At 36.7% G+C, this 20,340-nt stretch overlaps 2 protein-coding genes across 2 annotated transcripts; both read right to left on the reverse strand.

The window, feature by feature from the left end:
• Nucleotides 1–3,552: 3,552 nt before the first annotated feature.
• Nucleotides 3,553–4,875, reverse strand: c24h11orf96 (chromosome 24 C11orf96 homolog). Its single transcript, XM_056740097.1, has one exon. The coding sequence runs from the start codon at nucleotides 4,641–4,643 to the stop codon at nucleotides 4,275–4,277; it is 369 nt and encodes a 122-aa protein (XP_056596075.1). The 5' UTR covers nucleotides 4,644–4,875; the 3' UTR covers nucleotides 3,553–4,274.
• A 6,845-nt stretch (nucleotides 4,876–11,720) lies between these two features.
• alkbh3 (alkB homolog 3, alpha-ketoglutarate dependent dioxygenase) lies at nucleotides 11,721–20,118 on the reverse strand. Its single transcript, XM_056740538.1, has 10 exons — nucleotides 20,018–20,118; nucleotides 19,618–19,706; nucleotides 19,137–19,204; nucleotides 19,017–19,051; nucleotides 18,894–18,941; nucleotides 17,805–17,911; nucleotides 16,266–16,354; nucleotides 15,939–16,148; nucleotides 15,317–15,415; nucleotides 11,721–12,062 (listed from the first exon to the last, which is right to left on the reverse strand). Exons 2-10 carry the CDS (start codon nucleotides 19,691–19,693, stop codon nucleotides 11,958–11,960), a joined length of 837 nt encoding a protein of 278 aa, XP_056596516.1. The 5' UTR covers nucleotides 19,694–19,706; nucleotides 20,018–20,118; the 3' UTR covers nucleotides 11,721–11,957.
• Nucleotides 20,119–20,340: the final 222 nt, after the last annotated feature.

Consider the following 20,340-nt stretch of genomic DNA (forward strand, 5'->3'; position numbering starts at 1 on the left):
TTCCTTCAACATTACCAACTCAACAATTTCCATCCTGGTGTTTTAATGTTTTTATATGATGCAATCTCTCAATGTCATTTACCCTAAACAAACATCTTTTCCCTAAATCTGGCCATTTTTGAAGTGCCTTCAAAATGTCCTCTGCTGTTGCCAGGAGAATGTGACGCAGATAAAGGCCAGAGCAAAATCATAAAAAAGGAACGACTTCTCATTCCAACAGGACCTGGGAGAATAGATTGTTAGTTCTGGCACACATTCAGTCGACTGCTATCTCTATGTCAGAAGCATACACAGAATGGTAATGTCAGGATTACATTGCTTAGATAAGTTCCCAGCAGTGACACAAGATGCATTTTGATATCCCTCCTTCCATTAATTTGACCAGAATGGTGCTGTCTCAGAAAGCCAGCCGGACAGTATCTAAATCTTACAGAATTCATACACACTATGGCAGTTTATCCCAGTACTTTTATTTCCATCTATCATGGCCACTCCTTTGCATATAATAAAAATGTATGAGGTCTCGGACTGTCAAACTCCAAATGACTAAAGCATATTCTTGTCTTCCAGTATATGGGCAGATGAGTTCTGTTAATTCTTGACACCATTTATCACTTACTCTATTGATCTTTCTATTCGCCATGACACATATATTAATATTTACCTTGTTTTGGCCACTGGCCTCATTAATGTTTTGAGGAAATGAGAATGGAAGCACCGAGCAGTCGCAGCATATTCTCGATTTAAGATTTATTTCCATCAGATCAAACTCAGAAAGATGCAGACGTTGGGAGATTGGGAACACGATGATTCCTGTTATGTGCTTTTCGGTTTTGACCCAAAACATGTTTTCTGCTTTGAGGCGTTTGAGAATGTAGGTCAGGGATTCAGCACCCAGACGACTCTGAACTAGAAACATTTATGAGTTGCAGGGCAAAAGGAGAATAAAAAGTAAGGTGAACGGAAAATGAATAATGTTATTTAAAACAACGTGTTCATTTCAGTCATCAAATTTTGCAATTTGTTATGTAAATGTGGTTGTTACAAAAGATAACATATTTAAAATGTTCCCAAATGACCAGTTATTAGGTTATTAGAAGAAAATGTTCAAGTCCTTTTTTTCCCTAAGCCCTAATTTTTTCTTGTACCCCTTTGCCCAATTGGCAGTGCCAATCTATTTAATAAACACAAAGCTGTAAACATGACTCACTGTTTTGTCTCATGACTAACGCACGTTTCAAGCCCAAATATTTGAATATTTAATATATTTGTTCAAAGAAAACAATATATTAAAGATATGAACACCATTGCAAAATAGCATTTAAAAAATAAATTAATTTGTTTAGTTTACCAACCTCGGAAAGCCTGACCCCGATGGTATCCTGAACACAACCTCTTTTCGGCTCTAATCTTTTTTGGGCAAGAAAGAAAAGAAAAAGAACAACTTGTTACATAATAAAGAACGGTTTGCCTAGTTCAAATGGTTGCTGGGAACATGATGTTTGTAAGTGAAAGCTGTTTTTGTCCAGAACACATTGCACTAAGCAACTCTCTCAAAATCAAATATCACAGAATCTCATACATATATGGTTAAGGTTTAGATCCAAAACACTAAAAAACTCAGAAAGCCTTGAAATTAAGCTATGGGAGGAATAAATATATGCTGTGTTTAACTTTAATAAGATGTAAATTTAAATACACAGAGAGATATGTGTTATGTATAGTGTATAGAAAAGGAACGGGAGGAGCTGGAGACAGTGCTGATGAACATAAAGTTTGTTTTCCCAATACTTTCAAAACATCATCTTTCACTGACCTAACCGTCTCCAAGGCAACCACATTCAAAGTAGGTTGCTGAGGCACTTCGGTGCAGACAAAGATGAACAAGCATTATTTCTCAGAAGGAAAATGTCCTTGAAGCTGTTATGAAAGTAATCATTGGCAGACTGATATTGTTGGAGTGCGATCGTCTTGTAAACAATGCCCAGCAGTAAGTCATAATACGTCATGTCATTTATATCTCGCTAAAGGAGAAAACAACCATATTTAGATGCAAGTCTTCTCAGTAGTTCTACATACAGAGGGTAATCCCTGAAACATATACACACTTCTGTGTAGTCTTTCACAACACAGCAGAATTACCAGTAGGGAAGAGAGGAGTGTAACTGGATCAGATGTCAAATCAGACAGATGGTATTTTTAGATGCTTGTTCTGGCAGATACAGATCTGATATTGAGGAGGGAGTCCGGATAGGCATTAAGTTGTTTTTGTGCTGTGGGAAAACATTGTGTAAACATGTTATCTTCTTAGATAATAAGAGATTTTTGTTCAGAGGGGCCAAATTGAACAGACATTACAGGCCTTACAGGTTTTCTATTCTTTCAAAATCATTCATTCAACCGCTCCTAATTTATAGACAGAAGCCCTAAACCTTAACCCCCGACACAACCTATTGAGTTAAGGCTTTTGTTACAAGAAAGGACATAAAGTTTGTTTTCACAAAACATTTTAATTCACAGACCTAACCATCTCCATGGCAACCACACGTTCTTGTACTTCGCATGTTTGGAGGAGAATTGGCTCTCCCTGTTGAGTCTGGCTTTCTCCACTGGAGTTTTGGTTCCTTGCCACTATAGCCTTTGGCTTGCTCACTGGTCATCTGCTAATATTGGGTTTAGGATTAAGCTGTTATCATTTACAATTGTCACTTAAAATATTGGTCAGACTTACAAACTTACAGTAACTCTACTATGGCACGGTTTCACAGACACATCTTATCTTAAGTTAGAACTATGCCTTAGTTGAATTAAGATATTCATGTCGCTTTTATAAAAATAGAAGAATACATTAGTGGTGTGGATCTCGAGACAAAACAATGGCACTTATATATTTAAAAATATTTGTGGGCAAGTTAAATACCCTTAAGACATGTCACACATTCATTTTAGTCTTGAACTAGTCTTAAGCCTTGTCTGTGAAAACGGGCCTGTAGTTTCTTTCTAATTCTAAACGTACATTGTATCTAAAGTATAACCGCAAAATTAAATAAATGTTGTATTTATATCATCAATACAATATCAGTACTGTTCTAAAGACAATTATTTCTACAGTAAGCATCACTGATATACATGTTTTCATGACATTAGATTTTTAGATACATTTTTTTAGATTAGAAATTTTAAAAGTACTTTGTAAATAATACTATACATATAACTTTTCCTAACCTGTATTTACTGCAAAGCTGGTTTGTTAATGCAATGTTATTTTGATTCAATTCCACATTTTTGCATGAGCTAGTTGGGTTAAATTTCAAAACCTGAGTAATTGGTCAAAGGACTAATTCTACAATATAAATTTTATCTGTAGTCTATATCTTTAAAGAAATAATACAAATAGATAGTAATAAAGATAATAATGATGTGTACTTGTATTTTGAAGTATAGTGATAATGATAATTATATTTTAAAAGTCACTCTGGCATTTGTATTATTATATATTATTATTTTCTTAAGAAACCTTTAAAAAAAATAAATTGAGAAAACAACAGTAAATCCAAGGTTATAAAGTTTATTTGCATATCTATGAAAGAAAGTAAGAAACACATTAACATCATAATAATAAAGGTCAAGTCAAAGAACAGTATAAAGGCTTGTGTTTTTTCAATAACAGTGACTTTACAAGTCCACAGTGTCAACAGAACAATTATCTAAAATCGCTATGCTATGTTATAACAAAATAATCTGTGAATAAATATAAGATACCTTTAAGAAGTCAAATAATTTGCTCCTCATTGAGTCCGTATGTAAATTCACCAATCTAGCAGACAATATCAGGGTTTGAAATCATGCCTGATTATTCTATGAAAATACAGTACATGGGTCTGTCAGTACCTCTTTCAAACGTCCATCATGAATTATATCAAACCCCAACAGTCTACAATACATCCTGCACAGCAGTGAAGAACCCATTTGACTGTGCAATCTTTAAACAGGCACATGGGATACGAAACAACATCTGTTTCAATGGAATACAGCATAAAACCTCTTCAGTCCAAGTTCATTACATACAAAACTGCTCGTCTTGTGAAAAAAAAAGGAATTTGCCTTTCTGAAATGCTACAACTTTGCTCTCGCTGAGGAGCTTAAACAATCACAGTGTAACTTGACTGGAATATGCACGTTGAAATTGCATCGTAAGCATGTCATAACTAGGCTAACAGATGTAAATCAGGAATTTGAAAAGCAGATATGTGTGTGAGCCTTTCCTCCATCCCTCACTGCGCCGAGTCTGAGTCACTGGAGTCCAGACTCGCCTGTGCCGACGCCGTGCGGCAGCTCTGTGTAGATCCCGCGTGATGCAAAGTCTGTGTGCTCTTCCTCAGACTCTCCAGCGACTGCAAGAACGATCGTCTCGCACGTTCCTCCTCCAGAGGCGAAGCCCCTTCCTCCTCCACCTCTGCTATCTCAGCGAAGGTCACCGGCTGGGTCTTGAACCGGGCATCTCTGGCCCGCCTAGGACGGTTTCGACCCCGCGCCATACATTTGGGTACAGGCAGATGCTGGGGAAACTCCTCCATGGCTGATGCCAAGATGTGTGCGGGTAGCACGCCGAAACCCACCGTCTCCATAGGTCGTGCAGTCATGGGTTTAGATGGTTGAGCGTTCGTCTTCGGAGATGTCAGTGATGGGAGAACTTTGCAATTCTCCAGTTTTCTCTGTGCGAGTTGATTTCTTGTTTTAAGAGCGTTCAGTCTTATCCTTAAGTTCCAGAAGATCAGGTTTTTAGACGCCTTCAGACTTTTTGTCTCCAGAACTGTTTGTGCAGTGTCGTCGTATCGCTGCCGTTTCTCAGCGTGCCACTGACAGGGATGAACCAGCTCAGGCTTTTATTGCGCTTCACTCCCCCAACATCTCCCCACTCTGCACTGGCTCCGCCCACCCACTGAGAACAGTCCAGTTCCACTGCCATACCAGTCCCTCCGAATCAGATCCTTGAAATAAATGGCAGCCGGGGAGGGAGTTGGGAAACAGAGAAGGGGTTGGGGCAGGAGGGAAGGGGATACGTGCAGTTACAACAGAGGGAAAATAAATAAGAGAAAAACAAACACATGGGCAGGAAAATAAAACTGAGAGTAAGATGATAAATGCATAAGATAAGCAAATTTGGTCTAAAAAGATTATCTTTGGTTTAAAAATACCGTATATATATATATATGTGCTGAGTGTACAGGAACGCATGTAAGGGCTGGATAGATACATTGCAATAAGAGTTGGCTATTCACATTGAATTGGGTCCAAAAAGGTTTTTTGGTGGGATTTGTTTCTTTCAAACTTGGCATAAATGGAAAGTTAAAAGGGGTTTGACAAACAATATCATTGAGATTTGGAGTTATGATATTAAATTAAATATTTAAGTTCTGTACTTTTCCTAAGCCAACTGAATGCAAGCAAATTCACATTATCCTCTTTGTACAAAGATCATATTTTCACACAAAAAATACTCTTCTGAACATTCTGAAATGACATGAATCATCCGGTTTTGTACAAGCTTGTGGAATCCAAGCCATCTCAAGTGCATGATGTCATTAAAGCAAAAGGGAGACCACATAATAGGAAATTCAAAAATTCATGAAAGTATTCAAGTTAAAGGACTAGTTCACCCAAAAATTAAAGCTCTTCAATCCTTTACTCACCCTCGTGCCATTCTAAACCAGTATGTCTTTCTTCTGCAGAACACAAAAGAAGATATTTTGAAGAATGTTGATAACCAAACAACATTGGTTGACCCATTGACTTCCATTGTATGGACACTAAACCCCCGAGACATTTCTCAAAATACATTATCTTGTGTTCCACAGAAAAATGAGTCATACACAATGACATGTGAGCGAAAAAAATATGACAGAATTTTTACTTTTGGGTGTCTGTCCCATTTAAGGAGTATTTCACAATAAAAGAAAACATTTATGGATAAGAACCCTGAGTATTCCTCATAAGCCTCAATTTGTTTTCGCCAGAAGAAATAAACACACGGACGGCTAGTATGACATGTGGGTGAGTGAATTATCATAAAACTTTCATTTTATAGTGAACGACTCATTAAAGTCCTTAAAAGTATCATTTTGCTCAACATGTACGTGGCAAGAATCACACCTCACATTGCCACGGCCATGATCTCATATCCATAATAAGCGTAGCTTTCATTTCTGTCACTTCCTGTATCATTCAGATTTGTCGATGACTACATTCAACTTCTATAAGCCCCAGACAGGCAATGAGCCCGAAGATACTTTAGGTGCAGTGAGTGAACCCATGGGCTGGATTTGATGACATAAACCACCATAGGGACCTGTTTCGTCATTGGCTCTAAGGATGACCCTTTAAAACCAAAACAGGAAACCATCAACCACACTCCCTTGTTCTTGCTTCCCAGATTTCAAAACGCAGAGGGGCTACCGTAAAGTCTACTGTAAATAATATTGAATCTATTTTGGGACAGAGGGAGCAGACACTAGCATACATAAACACGTTCACCCACTGCCAAACAGGCGACATCATGTGATGATGTCAAGGACAGATATGCAGACCATGTGTTGCAGGAACGCATTGTCGATTTGATTAACAGCTTGTTTTAACACCACAAAACACATGATTGCATATACTTGAGGGTAAGAAGGGTGTTATTGCACGAACCACACATGATATGGTCTGATGTGGTATCTTACTGTTACATTTTTTAACCTTGCAATTCTACAATCTTTTTAACAATACATAAGATTAAAATCAGATCCTAACATTAGACGAATACATGGCTTTAATGCTGAAGATTCTTCTCAAGATTCTTTAAAATATTTTATTTTGTGTTATGCTGAAGAAAGAAAGTCATACAGGTTTAAAATGACAGAAGGGTGAGTAAATGATGACAGACTCTTCACTTTTGGGTGAACTATCCCTTTAAGACCTGGCCCTGGAAAGCACTTCTAAAATTAGCATCCTCCTGACTTACCCATCACGGACCAAATCATTCCACTACAGTAATGGATATCACATAAACATACGTTTCTCACATTAGGCTACCTCAACATGTTATTTATGTTATAACTTACAAGTTGGTTTCATATACAAGGATTTAAAAAAGCATGTACACCATACAATTTTGAGTATGACTAACCTGTCTTGAAATTAAATATAATAATGCTAACAAATGCTAAATATGCAAATAATAAAGAAAAATATTATCCAAAATATAAACGCATATACTCGGGGTCACACGTTTAAAAACACTTGCTTGCTTGCTTATTGAGATTTCTTTTCACATTTTAGAAACAATAGGAAGCTCATCAAAACTGTGGAAAAACATTTTATTGGAATTATTTTGCTACTAAAATCTAAACAACAAATAACAACTTGTTATAGCATCTTCAGCGTAGTAACCTTTTGACTAGAATTTGTTCTATTGGCATTTTATCAAGCAGCTTCTTGAGGTTTCACCCGGAGATGCTTTTTAAACACACTGCAGAACTCATCTTTTCTGTGATCTTATTGGCTGATCTTTCTTCATTTTTCAAAGTCAATTATTGACATTTTTTCCTAAATACAATTTTAGTTTCTAATGAAAAAAAGTATATTTGCACAATTATGTTTGTCTGTGAAACTCAGATCAAAACCTTTTTAAGACAATTTCACTCAAATATTCTTAAACGTTTGACACATAGTTTATTTATATACAAATCACACGTACAGTATATATGTGTGTATGCATTAAATATTTAATAATATGTAATATAATATTAAATAATAAATCAGATTAAGGCTGCATCTTTCTCAAGGAAGTAAAAACACAATGTGGGATTTGGCATAATCTGAGTGTGAATCTCAGTGCAGAGTGCAATGTTCCCTCTGCAGATGTTGTTTTCGTATTCTACCGGGAAAAGGAGTTTTCCCACAAGACCTCCATTAAACTGGCTCTTACTACCGACAGCAATGAAAAGAGCCGAGATGTAACACAGGCCTGGATTTCAACAGACAACACTTCAGACGTCTAATGACTTTGTGCAGATGCAGCGCATGTTGCTGTTAGCTTTGTGTGTCTACACCCGTGACGTAGGCTTCTGATCTGGGAATTAAGAGGAGTGAGGACGTGTCTTGATGAAAGTCTGGCACAGGTCATCCTAGGCGGGTGAAAACATTGGGTGAACTCCAAGTAGTCTGGTCCAGGAACAACTGACAACATCTTTTCAAAACATGCTTAAAATGAGGTTGGGCCTTCTGAAGCCATTTACGATTAGAGGGAAAGTTCACCCAAAAAAGAAAATTCTTTCATCATTATTATTGACTTTCTTTCTTCTTCAAAACACAAATGAAGATGTTATAAAGAATGTTGGTCACAAACAACATTGGGCCGCACTGTCTGGATAGGAAACAAAACCACAGAGACATTAAAAGTTCATCTTTTGTGCTGTACAGAAGAAATAAATGTAATTCAGGCTAGGAATGAAAAGAGGGTGAATAAATGACAAAAAAATATTTTGATGAACTATCTCTATTATTTAGATGCAGAGGATACACACGGTTTCCATGATTCTGAAGTAATTTGAAAGCAGACCCCTGTTGTGGACACAAGAAACCTTTTTCAGCACTCACAGACAGGTGTTAACAACAAATCTCGCTAATAAACGGCCAGTAAAGGCTATCGGCAGAGAATCTGGAAGGAGGAGTATGTGTGTCACATATTCATAGTGCACCTGGGAATTACTGAAAGCATTAGAGGAACACTGTGGTTTTTTGGAAATATGCTCATTTTCAACTCCCCCAGAGTTAACAAGTTGAGTTTTACCATTTTGGAATCTATTCAGCCAATCTCCCGGTCTTGTGATAGCACTTTTAGCATCACTGCGCCTGCTGCAGCAATGTTACGGCAGCAAACTTCCTCGATTATTACTCTGGAATGGGAGTAAAGTTCCTAATCATATCGGCCTAGAAAACATTTCATTTTCTGCCAGTTTTAGCACACGATATTAGTATAGAAGAGTCAAGTTTTTTTTTTAAATCAACATTTTTGAATGCGATGCTACTGGTCTAATTGGAATCAATGATCTATGCTAAGCTATGCTAAAAGTGCTATCGCAAGACCCCGGAGATCGACTGAATAGATTCCAAAACAGTAAAACTCAACTTGTTAACTCTGGGGGATATGGAGAATGGACCTATTTCCAAAAAAAGTGGAGAGTTCCTTTGAGCCTGATTTAACGCTTATGCAATGATGCTTCGGCCAGTAGTGGTAGAAAGGTATTAATTAATGCTGGTTAACTAAACTAGTTTAAGTGTGAAAATAGGGTATTTGGAACCCTTGCCCAGGAAACGTGTTTAAAGGGTCAATTTTTAAAATGGAGATTTATATAGAAACTGAAAGGTTTCCATTGATGTGTGGTTTGTTGGGATAGGATAAAATTGGGTCGCAATACAACTATTTGAAAATATGGAATCTGAGGGTGCAAAAAAAACTATAGAGAAAATCACCTTTAAAGTTGTCAATCAGAGCAGGCCATTGTTAAAGTAATGGTTCACCCAAAAATGAATTTCTGTCAGCGTCAACCCAGCCTCTTGTTATTTCAACCCTTTCAAACTTTCTTTTTTCCGCAGAACACAAAAGATGATATTTTGGGTTCAAAACCAATGCAAGAGAATGGGGTCCAGTTAACAATTTCTTTTTTTATATAATCTTTTGTGTGCAGTAGAAGAAAGAACATTATACAGGTTTGAAATGACAAAAGGGTGAGTAAATGATGACAGAATTTTTCTTCTTGGGTAAACACTCACTTGTTAAAGGAAGAAACGGAATTGTTTTAATGCTTTCTATTGGATTACCGCTGGAATGACATGGTGGAGAGTAAATTACCCAGAAAATAGATTCTAAGCTTCACATAGATACCAAACTTGAGTGGGTACTTCCCAAAGAGCGTACAGCAGTGAATGATGTAGGTGTGTTTCCAGTCATTTGTGACCTTGGACAACAAAACCAGTCTTATGGATACATTTTCTTTATTGAGATTTTTACACAATCTGAAAGCGGAATAAATACGATTTCTGTTGACGTATGAGTTGTTGGAATAGGACAAAATCTGGCTGACATACAACCGTTTAAAATTCAGGAATCTGAGAGTGCAAATAAATCTAAATATTGAGAAAATAGAATTTTAAGTTGTAAATCAGGGGCAATGTGGCAGTCCATACACATATATTTAAGGTAGGGAATTTACAAAACATCTTAATGGAACATGATCTTTACATAATATCCTAGTGATTTTTGGCATAAAAGAAAAATCCATAATTTTGACCCATACAATGCATTTTTGTCTTTTACTAAAAATGTTCCCGTGCTACTTAAGACTGGTTTTGTGAACCAGGGTCACATTTCTGTTCGCGTTTTGCTGCATCCACTCACAAAAAAAGTTTTAAGATATCGACGGTCGATAATGTACAAAATATCTTCACAAAACATCATATTTACATACTGTCCCTATGATTTTCTGCAAAAGACAGATTGATCATTTCGACCCATACAATGTATTGTTGGCTATTGCTACAAATATACCCGTGCTACTTATGACTGGTTTTGTGGTCCGGGGTCACATTAATGTTGCGTATAAAACATGAACCTCTACCTAACTCTAACAGTGTGTAGAAAGAGAGAGCGAGACATTATAAAGTTAACTGTGGTGGAAAAATAATGATCCCATTACACAGCAGGGGTCTCTAACATTCCCCAACACAAGCTTTATTTCCATGTACAGGTCTGTCTTTATGGGAAATCTCTGAAAGGGACTGCATCGCCAGCGGGATATAATGGAAAGCCAAGTAACTCAAATGAAAGTGCAGCAACAAATCACTGGAAACCTCAAGCAAACGCATGAGAGCGAGATTTACAGTCGCCAGTATCTAAACATTTTGATAAAGTTCTTTGGCACAATCTGCCCTTGAGAAGTGCTGCCAAAGGGCTGTTTTATTTTGCAAACAGCGTTTCAAAGCTTCCCATATTAAGGGCTGTTACCCTATTCCCATATCTACTGTTGGGCATTAAATGGGTGCACTCAAATGATTTCTAAGACATGCATATTATTATCAGGGATTTGTGTTCGCCAACATACAGTTGCACGGTTATATTTTTTCGAATGCTCTTAAACGTCATATAAAGAACATTAGACAGCCCTTTGGGAACTCTCTTGAGGTTGGCGATGACGTGTGTTGACAGAGGGAGCCATTCAGCCTTCGACCAACTACTCAAAGACTCGACTGTGACTAATAAAAAAGGATAATGACAACAGCAAGTGTAAAACTCGGCCAATAAAAATACACTATGGGCACAAAACACAATTACATGTACTCTTGATAATGACATAGCCAAATAAAAGTACTGAACGGTCGCCATGAATAGTCATACAGTACATGCAAAAATGGTTTAATTTGATGATAAAATGTGCCAAATAACTAGAAGGGGGTTTTGACTATGTTATAAAGTGCTTGAAGCATCAGAATGTTAAAACAAAGTTCATTTGATGTCACCATCCTCTAAACAACCACAAATCTGAAAAAAGGTTTATAGATCTGAGTTATTCAGCCAAAAGCTATGAATGAGCATTTTCAGAACACATAATAATTTTCAACAGACCCATTGGGGGCTCACTTTAAAGTTTACTGGACATATCAACAGTGTAAACAAGTAACCCATACATTTTTTATTAGAACACAAACAATATCGTGAACAACTGCCTTGTGCAAAAATTGACATTTTTGTAAACAAAAACACAGGTCATTTATGAAAATAAACCTTTGCGTGTTGCAATTATTTGAATAAATAAAGTATAACAGAACAGATGCATTTAACAGTATGGACTGCGACTGTCCATCTTCAAACCTGTTGTCTAGCCGGGTTCATCTCTACAGTGCTGTTGTGTTTCTCATCTCGAGGAACTCCTACCGGCATGTTCAATCTCTGGGAATATGGTGCGGAAGGTGAGGTTTATCCTCGGTCCTCGGTCGTGATATTCCTTTGCCACCTGATGCTATGCAAACGAATATTAAAGGAATAATTATTTTCAAAATGTAAATTCTGTCATTATTTACACGGCACGACCTCTTGCCATTTCAAACCTGCATAACTTTCTTTCTTCAGCAGAAGATATTTTGAAAAAGAAAATCCTTTGGTCCCCATTGACTTACATTGGTTTTGTGTCCAAACAATAGAAGTCAATGGGGAGCAACGTTTTTTGGTCCCCGACATTTTTCAAAATATCTTCTTTTGTGTTTTGCAGAAGAAAGAAATTCACACAGGTTTAAAATGACGTAAATGATGCAAAGACTAAAACATCAGCTTCACGCTTCTGGATTCACTCAACCAGGTGGCCTAGTTTCACTGAGCTAATGCACATCCTGGCTGTGAACATTTGTTATGGTTAGGGACATTTAGTCAATTAAGGTGTATACTCATTTCGGTTATTTATTTCAAATAATATCACTTTTGCATGTCTAGTAAGGACAATATCCATTGCCAACAATTATGTCCTCAATGGCAAGCACGCGGTATATTAGGCTGCCTCGTTTTATTGCTGTTAATATTTTTAATCGTGGTATGTTTACATAGCTAGTCAAAAGCCTTATAAAGTGATGCTGGAAAAGACAAGATCAGGACTAAAACTTCTAAGTTAAAATAGAAGAGCTGATTCAAGCAGATGTGGCAGGCCAACGTATACCAGATACTGAGTGCAAACTAGTGGAATTTAAAGAGATAGTTCTCCCAAAAATGTATATTTTGTTATTTATTTACCCCTATGTCATTCGAAGCCAGTATGTGACTTTTTCCGTGGCGCACAAAAAAAAATATTTTGAGAAATGTCGCGGTGGTTTTGTCTCCAACGGGGGCTGTTCTTCTAAATAATGTTTGTGTTCTACATGTTTCAATATCATTATTGTTTTTACTGTAAACATACCGTCTTTCTATTTTGCACACAGCTAACAGCCGAACACATGGCCTTGTTAGTTGTATTTTGACACTTCAACGTGAGTTACGCCAACCTAATAAGATTCTCTGAAAGCTTTTTGGCTCAATCTGCAAGTGACCTTTCTTATACTGTTTTAAGGTGTCGCCATAAAACGCCCTGACCTTTCTCTGTTCTTTGTGTCCGACCAGAGAACCCGCAGTTTTGCCTTGGAGTCGGAATTTAAAGCCGTGTCTTCAACAGGACAAAAATAACCTCCAGCAGGTTTTAATATTAAATAGGGGAACATCGATAATATCCAACCAAGTCTTTCCAATCTCCTGATCTAAACAGAGACACCCTGTGAGTGCAGAGTTTCTTGTGTAATGAAGTCTTTTCACAGATTTTCAAAGTCTGACTCAAGCATGTTCTGAAGCACATACTGTAACTGTTGATAACACGATCATCACTACTAAATGTGATGATGTTCAGAACATACTGTAGCTGTAATGATTGCCAAAACAGAGGAACACAGTCTGACACAGCGTATCGGCTTTATCAACAACATTTAGAAAAAGGACAAGCTGCCAGTTAATAACAATTAAGACGAAACAAGCCTTCCTGTCAGGTTTATAACTTCTTGAAAAACCTATTTTAAATAAAGTTTGAGAATTGGTTAAAATGCTGACAATGTAATTTATTGATAAACATTTTATGACACATCAGTCTTGCCAAACTCATTTACAGTAGCCTAAATATAAGTGAAATTCTTCATTTGTGTTATTATTACTCATTGGGACCTTGTAAAACCTGTTGCCACAATTGTTTGTGAATTTTGCTTATAAATTCGATACTTCCAGCTAATAATAGGCATGTAGTACCTTTCAACAAATTCATTAGACTTTTGTGAAACACTAAAACATAATCAAATATACAGTAGTGGCTAAAAGTGATGTCCAACTTTTGACAATTGACGTGTTTGGTCTTTATTCAAATATTTGATTAAAGATGCATTAAAATGCATGTTGCATAGCTTGGAATAAAAGCCCAGCGTTGATTTTTTTTAAAGGAGGTTTAGCAAAAAAATAGCCATAACTCATGCATAAGGCTTACTGATCTAAGGCCCAGGAGGATGACTACAAAATATTACAGCAAAAGAAAAGAAAAAAGATTGAGTACTGATAAAACTGTAGTGCATGTTTGCTTTATTTACTATGAGCGTCATGTTTTTCTATAAATTTGTTGTTGTATATTCTCTGATATACTGTGGTTTGTTTTTGTGTCAAATAATTGTCAAGTAAAGGTGTCATATGGCGCGAATACGTGTTTTTCTTTGTCTCTGTTGTGTTATACATTTACATTAGGGCATTTTGACAGACGCTTTTATCCAAAGCGACTTACATTACTTTTATCCTATACATTTTACATAGGTATTTGCAATCCCCTGGGATCGAACCCACAACCTTGCGTTGTTAATGCAATGCTCTTACCACTGAGCTACAGGAAAGCTGTTATAAGTTGCCCATGCATGTATTAGACACATAAAATTGCAAAAATTAAAGATGCAATCTATCTAAAAGCCAATGCTCACCCATACCTGCATGAAACACCTCTTGTAACCACACCCCCTCAAATCTACGTCATTTCGTGCTATGATTTGACTAAGACCGCCCAAATGTATACTCATCGTATCTATCAGTACAATTGCTTTGAAACCTGATGTTACAAATATGGTAAGAGGCGTTACATTTCCGTCACATGCTTGCAGTATTCGACCAATCACTACAAACTGGTTTACTGGCCAATTATAGCACACCTTGCTTTTCAGAGCGATGAGCTTTGTAATAAATCCATGCAGTGTGTGGAATATAAAGCGTTTTTGAAACTTAAATCATGTTTAGACATTGCATTACATCTAAAACAAACGATAATATTAGTTTTAGCCATAAGTGCTGTTTTAGTGTCATATCATGACTCCTTTAAAGTTTAATGTTTTGTCTACTTTGTGCCATACAACTCATATTTGGATGGTTCAATCTAATCGGAGGCTGCGTCAAAGCATTTACTGTACAAATATTCCCCACCAGACATCACTTTTGGCCACTACTTTGTTACAGCCAGTCTATGTTTCAGATGACGATATTAAAAATATATATATAACTTTCATAAGTTATATTATAATATATTCATTTTTCTAAGTTAGGTGCTTTGTGTTTCACGTTTGTAACGCACTGTGCTCTGGTTTGATAAATCTATAATGTATTTCAATGTAATTTCAGCGATCACAGTCACTATAAAAACATTACTAACAGCAGTTCAATGTGATGTAGCGGTTCTTGTACCTGCCAGTCTGTCTGCGTACAGCCTTCCATGAGCAGCAGTGTCCCATGAGTCAGTGGGATCCGCAGGTGCTCTGCATAGGTGTAGTCGCCTTTATCCTCCTGCAACCGAGAAACCAACATATCAAAGGAACATTAGTCCTTTACATACACCGTTGTCCAATCATAAATAAAGATACATTTTTTAAGTTTTAAGATTTATTTAGTCAAAATTTGAAAGGTGCCATGTGTAATTTTTGGGAGGATTTATCGACAGAAATACATAAAAATATACATAAATATTTCTTCAGAGGTGTATAAAGACCTTACATAATGAATCTCACGTATCGTGAGATCAGTATCATGAAAAACTGTGTCACCCTCTCTAGTGCTTTGAAAGGGAGGGGGGACTGAGCCGTTGGTTGCAAATCGCAAGCTCACCACTAGATGCCGCTAAATCTCATACAGTCTCTGTTTAGTTGCATAAATCAAGACGTGGATGGAAAATAGTCACATAAGTGGACTGTAACATAGGGCAACGTTAATACTCTAGTTTCTAATGCAGTATTTCGAAAGCACGTTCATTCCCAACATAAATGCTAGTTTAACTGTGACAGGAGGACACACTGAAAATCTGCAGACTTACAGGAAGCGGCTGTTTACGCAGACTGAACACTCTTGTGTCTCCCAGACTCAGAGAGGCGATAGTAGGCTGGGGTCCCAGCGAAGTCTCATCGTCACTGTGCCAGCCAATACTGTCTTTACCATCCCGGTACAGGTTACACAGCAATGAGTTAAAGGTGTGGCCACTCTTCTTCTCGATGGCCAGACGTAGTGTAGTAAGAACCGGATGCCACTATAACAGTACAAATATATACATGTGTATATAAATTACCTTTCAACACTTTGATAGTACATTTCATTTAAAATGCAATTTTTGCTAATGCCACAAACCACTGTATTACAGATATACCTGAGAGTTAACTTTCATAGTGGAGTGTGAATACGTATATGGCAACTCCCCATACCAGCAAGTGAGTCTTGGTTCCTCATATGCACTGCCTGCGGTGGATGACACACTACAAGTCAACAATATTATAAATTGCAAAAGTTTTTTGGATCACATGCTCTTTGAGTAACTTTCTCCATTAAAAAATGCAAAAATAAAATAAATGTGCCTTAGAGCTCATATGGCAGATGCAGGTTTGAATGTACAATTCTTCTCTGTCTGTCAATAATAAGTAGCAGAAAGTGCCCCTAATAAGGAGCTGAAATCAACTCGCTGAGTTTCAAAAAAAGTAACACAAAAAAGGGGTTTGATCAATCATAGTCACTGGTCCAAAGCACATGTTTAAACATTTTGTATATTAAGGACTTTTTCAAATAGTGTCGGATCTGGTGAAGGTAAACAGATGAGGGAGCTTGAGGCAGCGGCAGTTCTGCCAATGTAGAGATGAAGAGGAACTCTTGGAAAGAGTGAATCACCATGCAAAGTTTTTTTGTGTGGGGTAAATAGACGCAAAGACTGTCACGTGTGATAAACACCAACATGTGATACAAACACTGGGGGGCCGGATCAATGATGTTTATAATACTTGATGAAAGTAATCTTTAATTTCTATTGATCTCAATGGCAGTTGCTCAGTTGACGCAGATTCCTCTGAAAAATGATGGAAGATGTTTTTTTTGGGGTCATGTGACTGTTTGGGTAAATGACATCACAACAGTATCAGCTCAAAGACAGCATGCAGGGGAAAATCCTTCTCAAACGTTAACTGTCAGAGCCCTTTTTGAGCCTACACATGACAACGCATGTTGGAACTAAAATGGCGGTAACTCATGAATTCTTAGGAATACAGACTTACGGTTGGTGTCGTTTGAAAAAAGAAATGATTATTGCAACAACAAAAATCACACACACACAAAACATTTTTTTAAAGGTATGTTGTAAGGTTTATTGTAAAAATACAAAGTTTATGTTTTCTTTGATTAGAAAATACTATAAAAAATACGAGTCGCAAAAGGATAGCAAAAAATCTAAGCACACTCTTTATAAAAAGGTTAAATTACTCTCCCTACATAGATTATTTACAAAACACCAAATAAATCTGTATTCTAGAGTCTTAAACCTTTCCAATGATATGTAGTTTGTCATGTCTCGATTAGAAATTACATGCACAATATTGACGCAAATTTAGGTGTCCCGTATACGGAACGGGTAACAGTTAACAGGCTACAAGCCAAATTCATCCTTTCAAGAGCTTCCTGCTTAAATATCTCGAATGATAAAATATTTGCAATTTAGATGGCATATAGAACCTTTTTTCAAGATGTAAACAAGATGGATCAAGAAGCACTTCCTGTTTCCTATTTTATTTTTTATTTCACATACTCTAGACAATAAAGTCGTTTGTTGTGGACGTGCAACTGGACCAGAGTATTATTAGTATATTTCATTCGATTGCAAAACTACTCAAATCTTTCCACCATTGTGTGGCAACCTGTCACTCACCCATCATCCTATAATTGGTCTTCTGAGACCAGGGCAGTTCAGCGAGCAATTTGCTAAACATCCAGTCTGCCTCCTCTTGCGGTAGGAACCCAGGGATTAATCTCAATCTGGACAGAAACACAGTATGCAGTCGCTCTCATTTCTTATGTGCTGTATAATACAACACTGACCTTGGTATTTATGAGTGATTCAAATGAAATCTTAAGATGTTTCTTAAAAACACTTGCATCAACAAATTTGCTTTTTAATTAATTAAAAACAAGGTATGACATGTTTTTATGACATATTTAATTTGACTGTGTTTGAATTACAAAATATTATGCAAATCGGGACGCATTACGGTAATGATAATTTCAGCAGAAATAAGCAATAAATACTTAAATACTTCATTCCTATGTTAAAATTATGCATTTTGCAAGGTAGACAACACAATTATGTTTATTGTGATCATTTTTGTGTTACCAAACTATGGCCCGGGTTTCACAGACATGGCTTAGCTTAAGACAGGACTATGCTTTAGTTGAATTAAGATGTTTATGTCACTTTTATAGAAATGCCTTAGAAGAATATATTACTGGTGTGCATCTTGAGACAAAACAATGGCAGGTTACAGTTTAAGACATTTCTGGGCAAGTTATGTTAAGACAAGTCACACATTCATTTTAGTCTGGGACTAGCCTTAAACCTTGTCTTTGAAACCGGGCCTATATGTTTAAATCTTTACTGCCATGATGTTTTGTGCTTTCTTGAGAATCAACGTTTTTTTATAGTTGGCTAAGTTATTCATAAGAAGGGATAACAGGGAATGGTCCCGGGGCCTGTGATCAGGGTCCAACCTCATTTTGTTGGACTGAAAGCTTGTACCTCCAAAACTGACATTTCACAGGAAAAAAACACTGCATTTGCTTTTTAAACAAACATCGTTGTCAATCTCGCTGTGATCAATTTATATATTGAATATTTGCAAAACCCACAAAAAAACATGAAGGGTGATCAACATGAAAAAATTGAAATCTTACAAAAAGTGTGACAGCGACAATATTATATCGTATGCTACTAATAAAAAGCTTAAAAAAACTGTATTCTTACCGTGACACTCCCGTATGACCTTGACTAATCTCATAGTCACCAGCCTCTCTGAGAAACAAAAGAACATTGATATGATGTGTCAATCACCATCTGCTTGATAAAGCTTCAGTTTGAGTCACTCACTCGATCACTTTCTCTGCAGGTATCTCTCTGATATTCTGTAAAAAACAAAGGACAAATGAGATTTGACCACCGTCCCACCAAACTACATACAAAAGCTCTGTGCAACAGAATTGTTCTTACGTTGGCGGGCTGATGGAAGACAAATGATTGGGGTCCAGACTTCCATGACCCTTTTGTCGACTGGACATCTTAAGATAAAACAACAACGTTGAACATCTTAACAAAACCATTAATGCATCACTGTAATGACTTTACAAAAGCATAAAAAATACATTTGTAACCAAAATAAACTTTTACTACTTTTCCTCTTTGTCTGGTCAATAGAACAAGATCTCAACATTTTTTATTTTCAATGCAACCAAACATTAAGAAACATCATGATGATTTAATTGTCAGTCATCTTGATGACATGGGATGGGATGCCAGAATGCACCATTTAAAAAAAATGTGTTGCTTTAAAATAACCTGTTATGCAACATTGAGTTTACAATTCTGTAATTTTTTATATATTATATCTTCACATTGTCAGCTTTATTTTTCTCGTGCATGGCATGTTTTCTTATAAGTTTTACTAATAATTTTTGTATAACGTTGTACCTACCAGTAGGTTGTTGTGGTCTGATCGGAGGTTTAGCCCACGAGCCCTGGACCCTCAAGCGCTGTCTTTTATCCGTCATTTAAAGTCCTCAACTGATAGGAACGAGATATATTTCACTGGTTTTTGCTGCCACCTTGAGGTTATAATTAAACCGCTAACAAAACAACACGTTCGTTCTTCACGTTATGTTTTATTACGTGTCAGCTACATGTTCAGTCATTTCCCCTGTAAAATATTGGCAAAGCAAATCTACTTTCTGACTTATTAATAACATTACATAAGTGCTCATGTTTGACACTTGCAAGACACGGACGTTGTTTTTACGTATTCAATCAGGTAAGTTAACGTTATAGCCATCACCGATCGTTTAATACCAAACCTTGGTACCTTCATAAATACTTACTTTACTCGACAAATTACTTTAAACTCGATATATGATTTAAATCATCTTTCACAGCCTCGGTGTGTGCAATACAATCTGAGACTTCTGGTGTTCTGCGAAAATAGTCCGGCCAGTTACAAAGACCAATGAAACAGTTCCTCCTAGGAGGTCTTTGATTCAGGACTGCATTTGTGAACCCATTAAAATGTATTGCACCTTTGTATAATGAATTTATCAAGTATGCACTACACAAGTATGCACTACACAAAAAAATACTATTTTCACAAATTCTGGTGTTACAGGTTGAACAATTTTAGAAAAACTCAGGGATGCAGATGAGATGG

The sequence above is a fragment of the Triplophysa dalaica genome, chromosome 24 (assembly GCF_015846415.1).
Source record: "Triplophysa dalaica isolate WHDGS20190420 chromosome 24, ASM1584641v1, whole genome shotgun sequence".
NCBI lineage: Eukaryota > Metazoa > Chordata > Actinopteri > Cypriniformes > Nemacheilidae > Triplophysa > Triplophysa dalaica.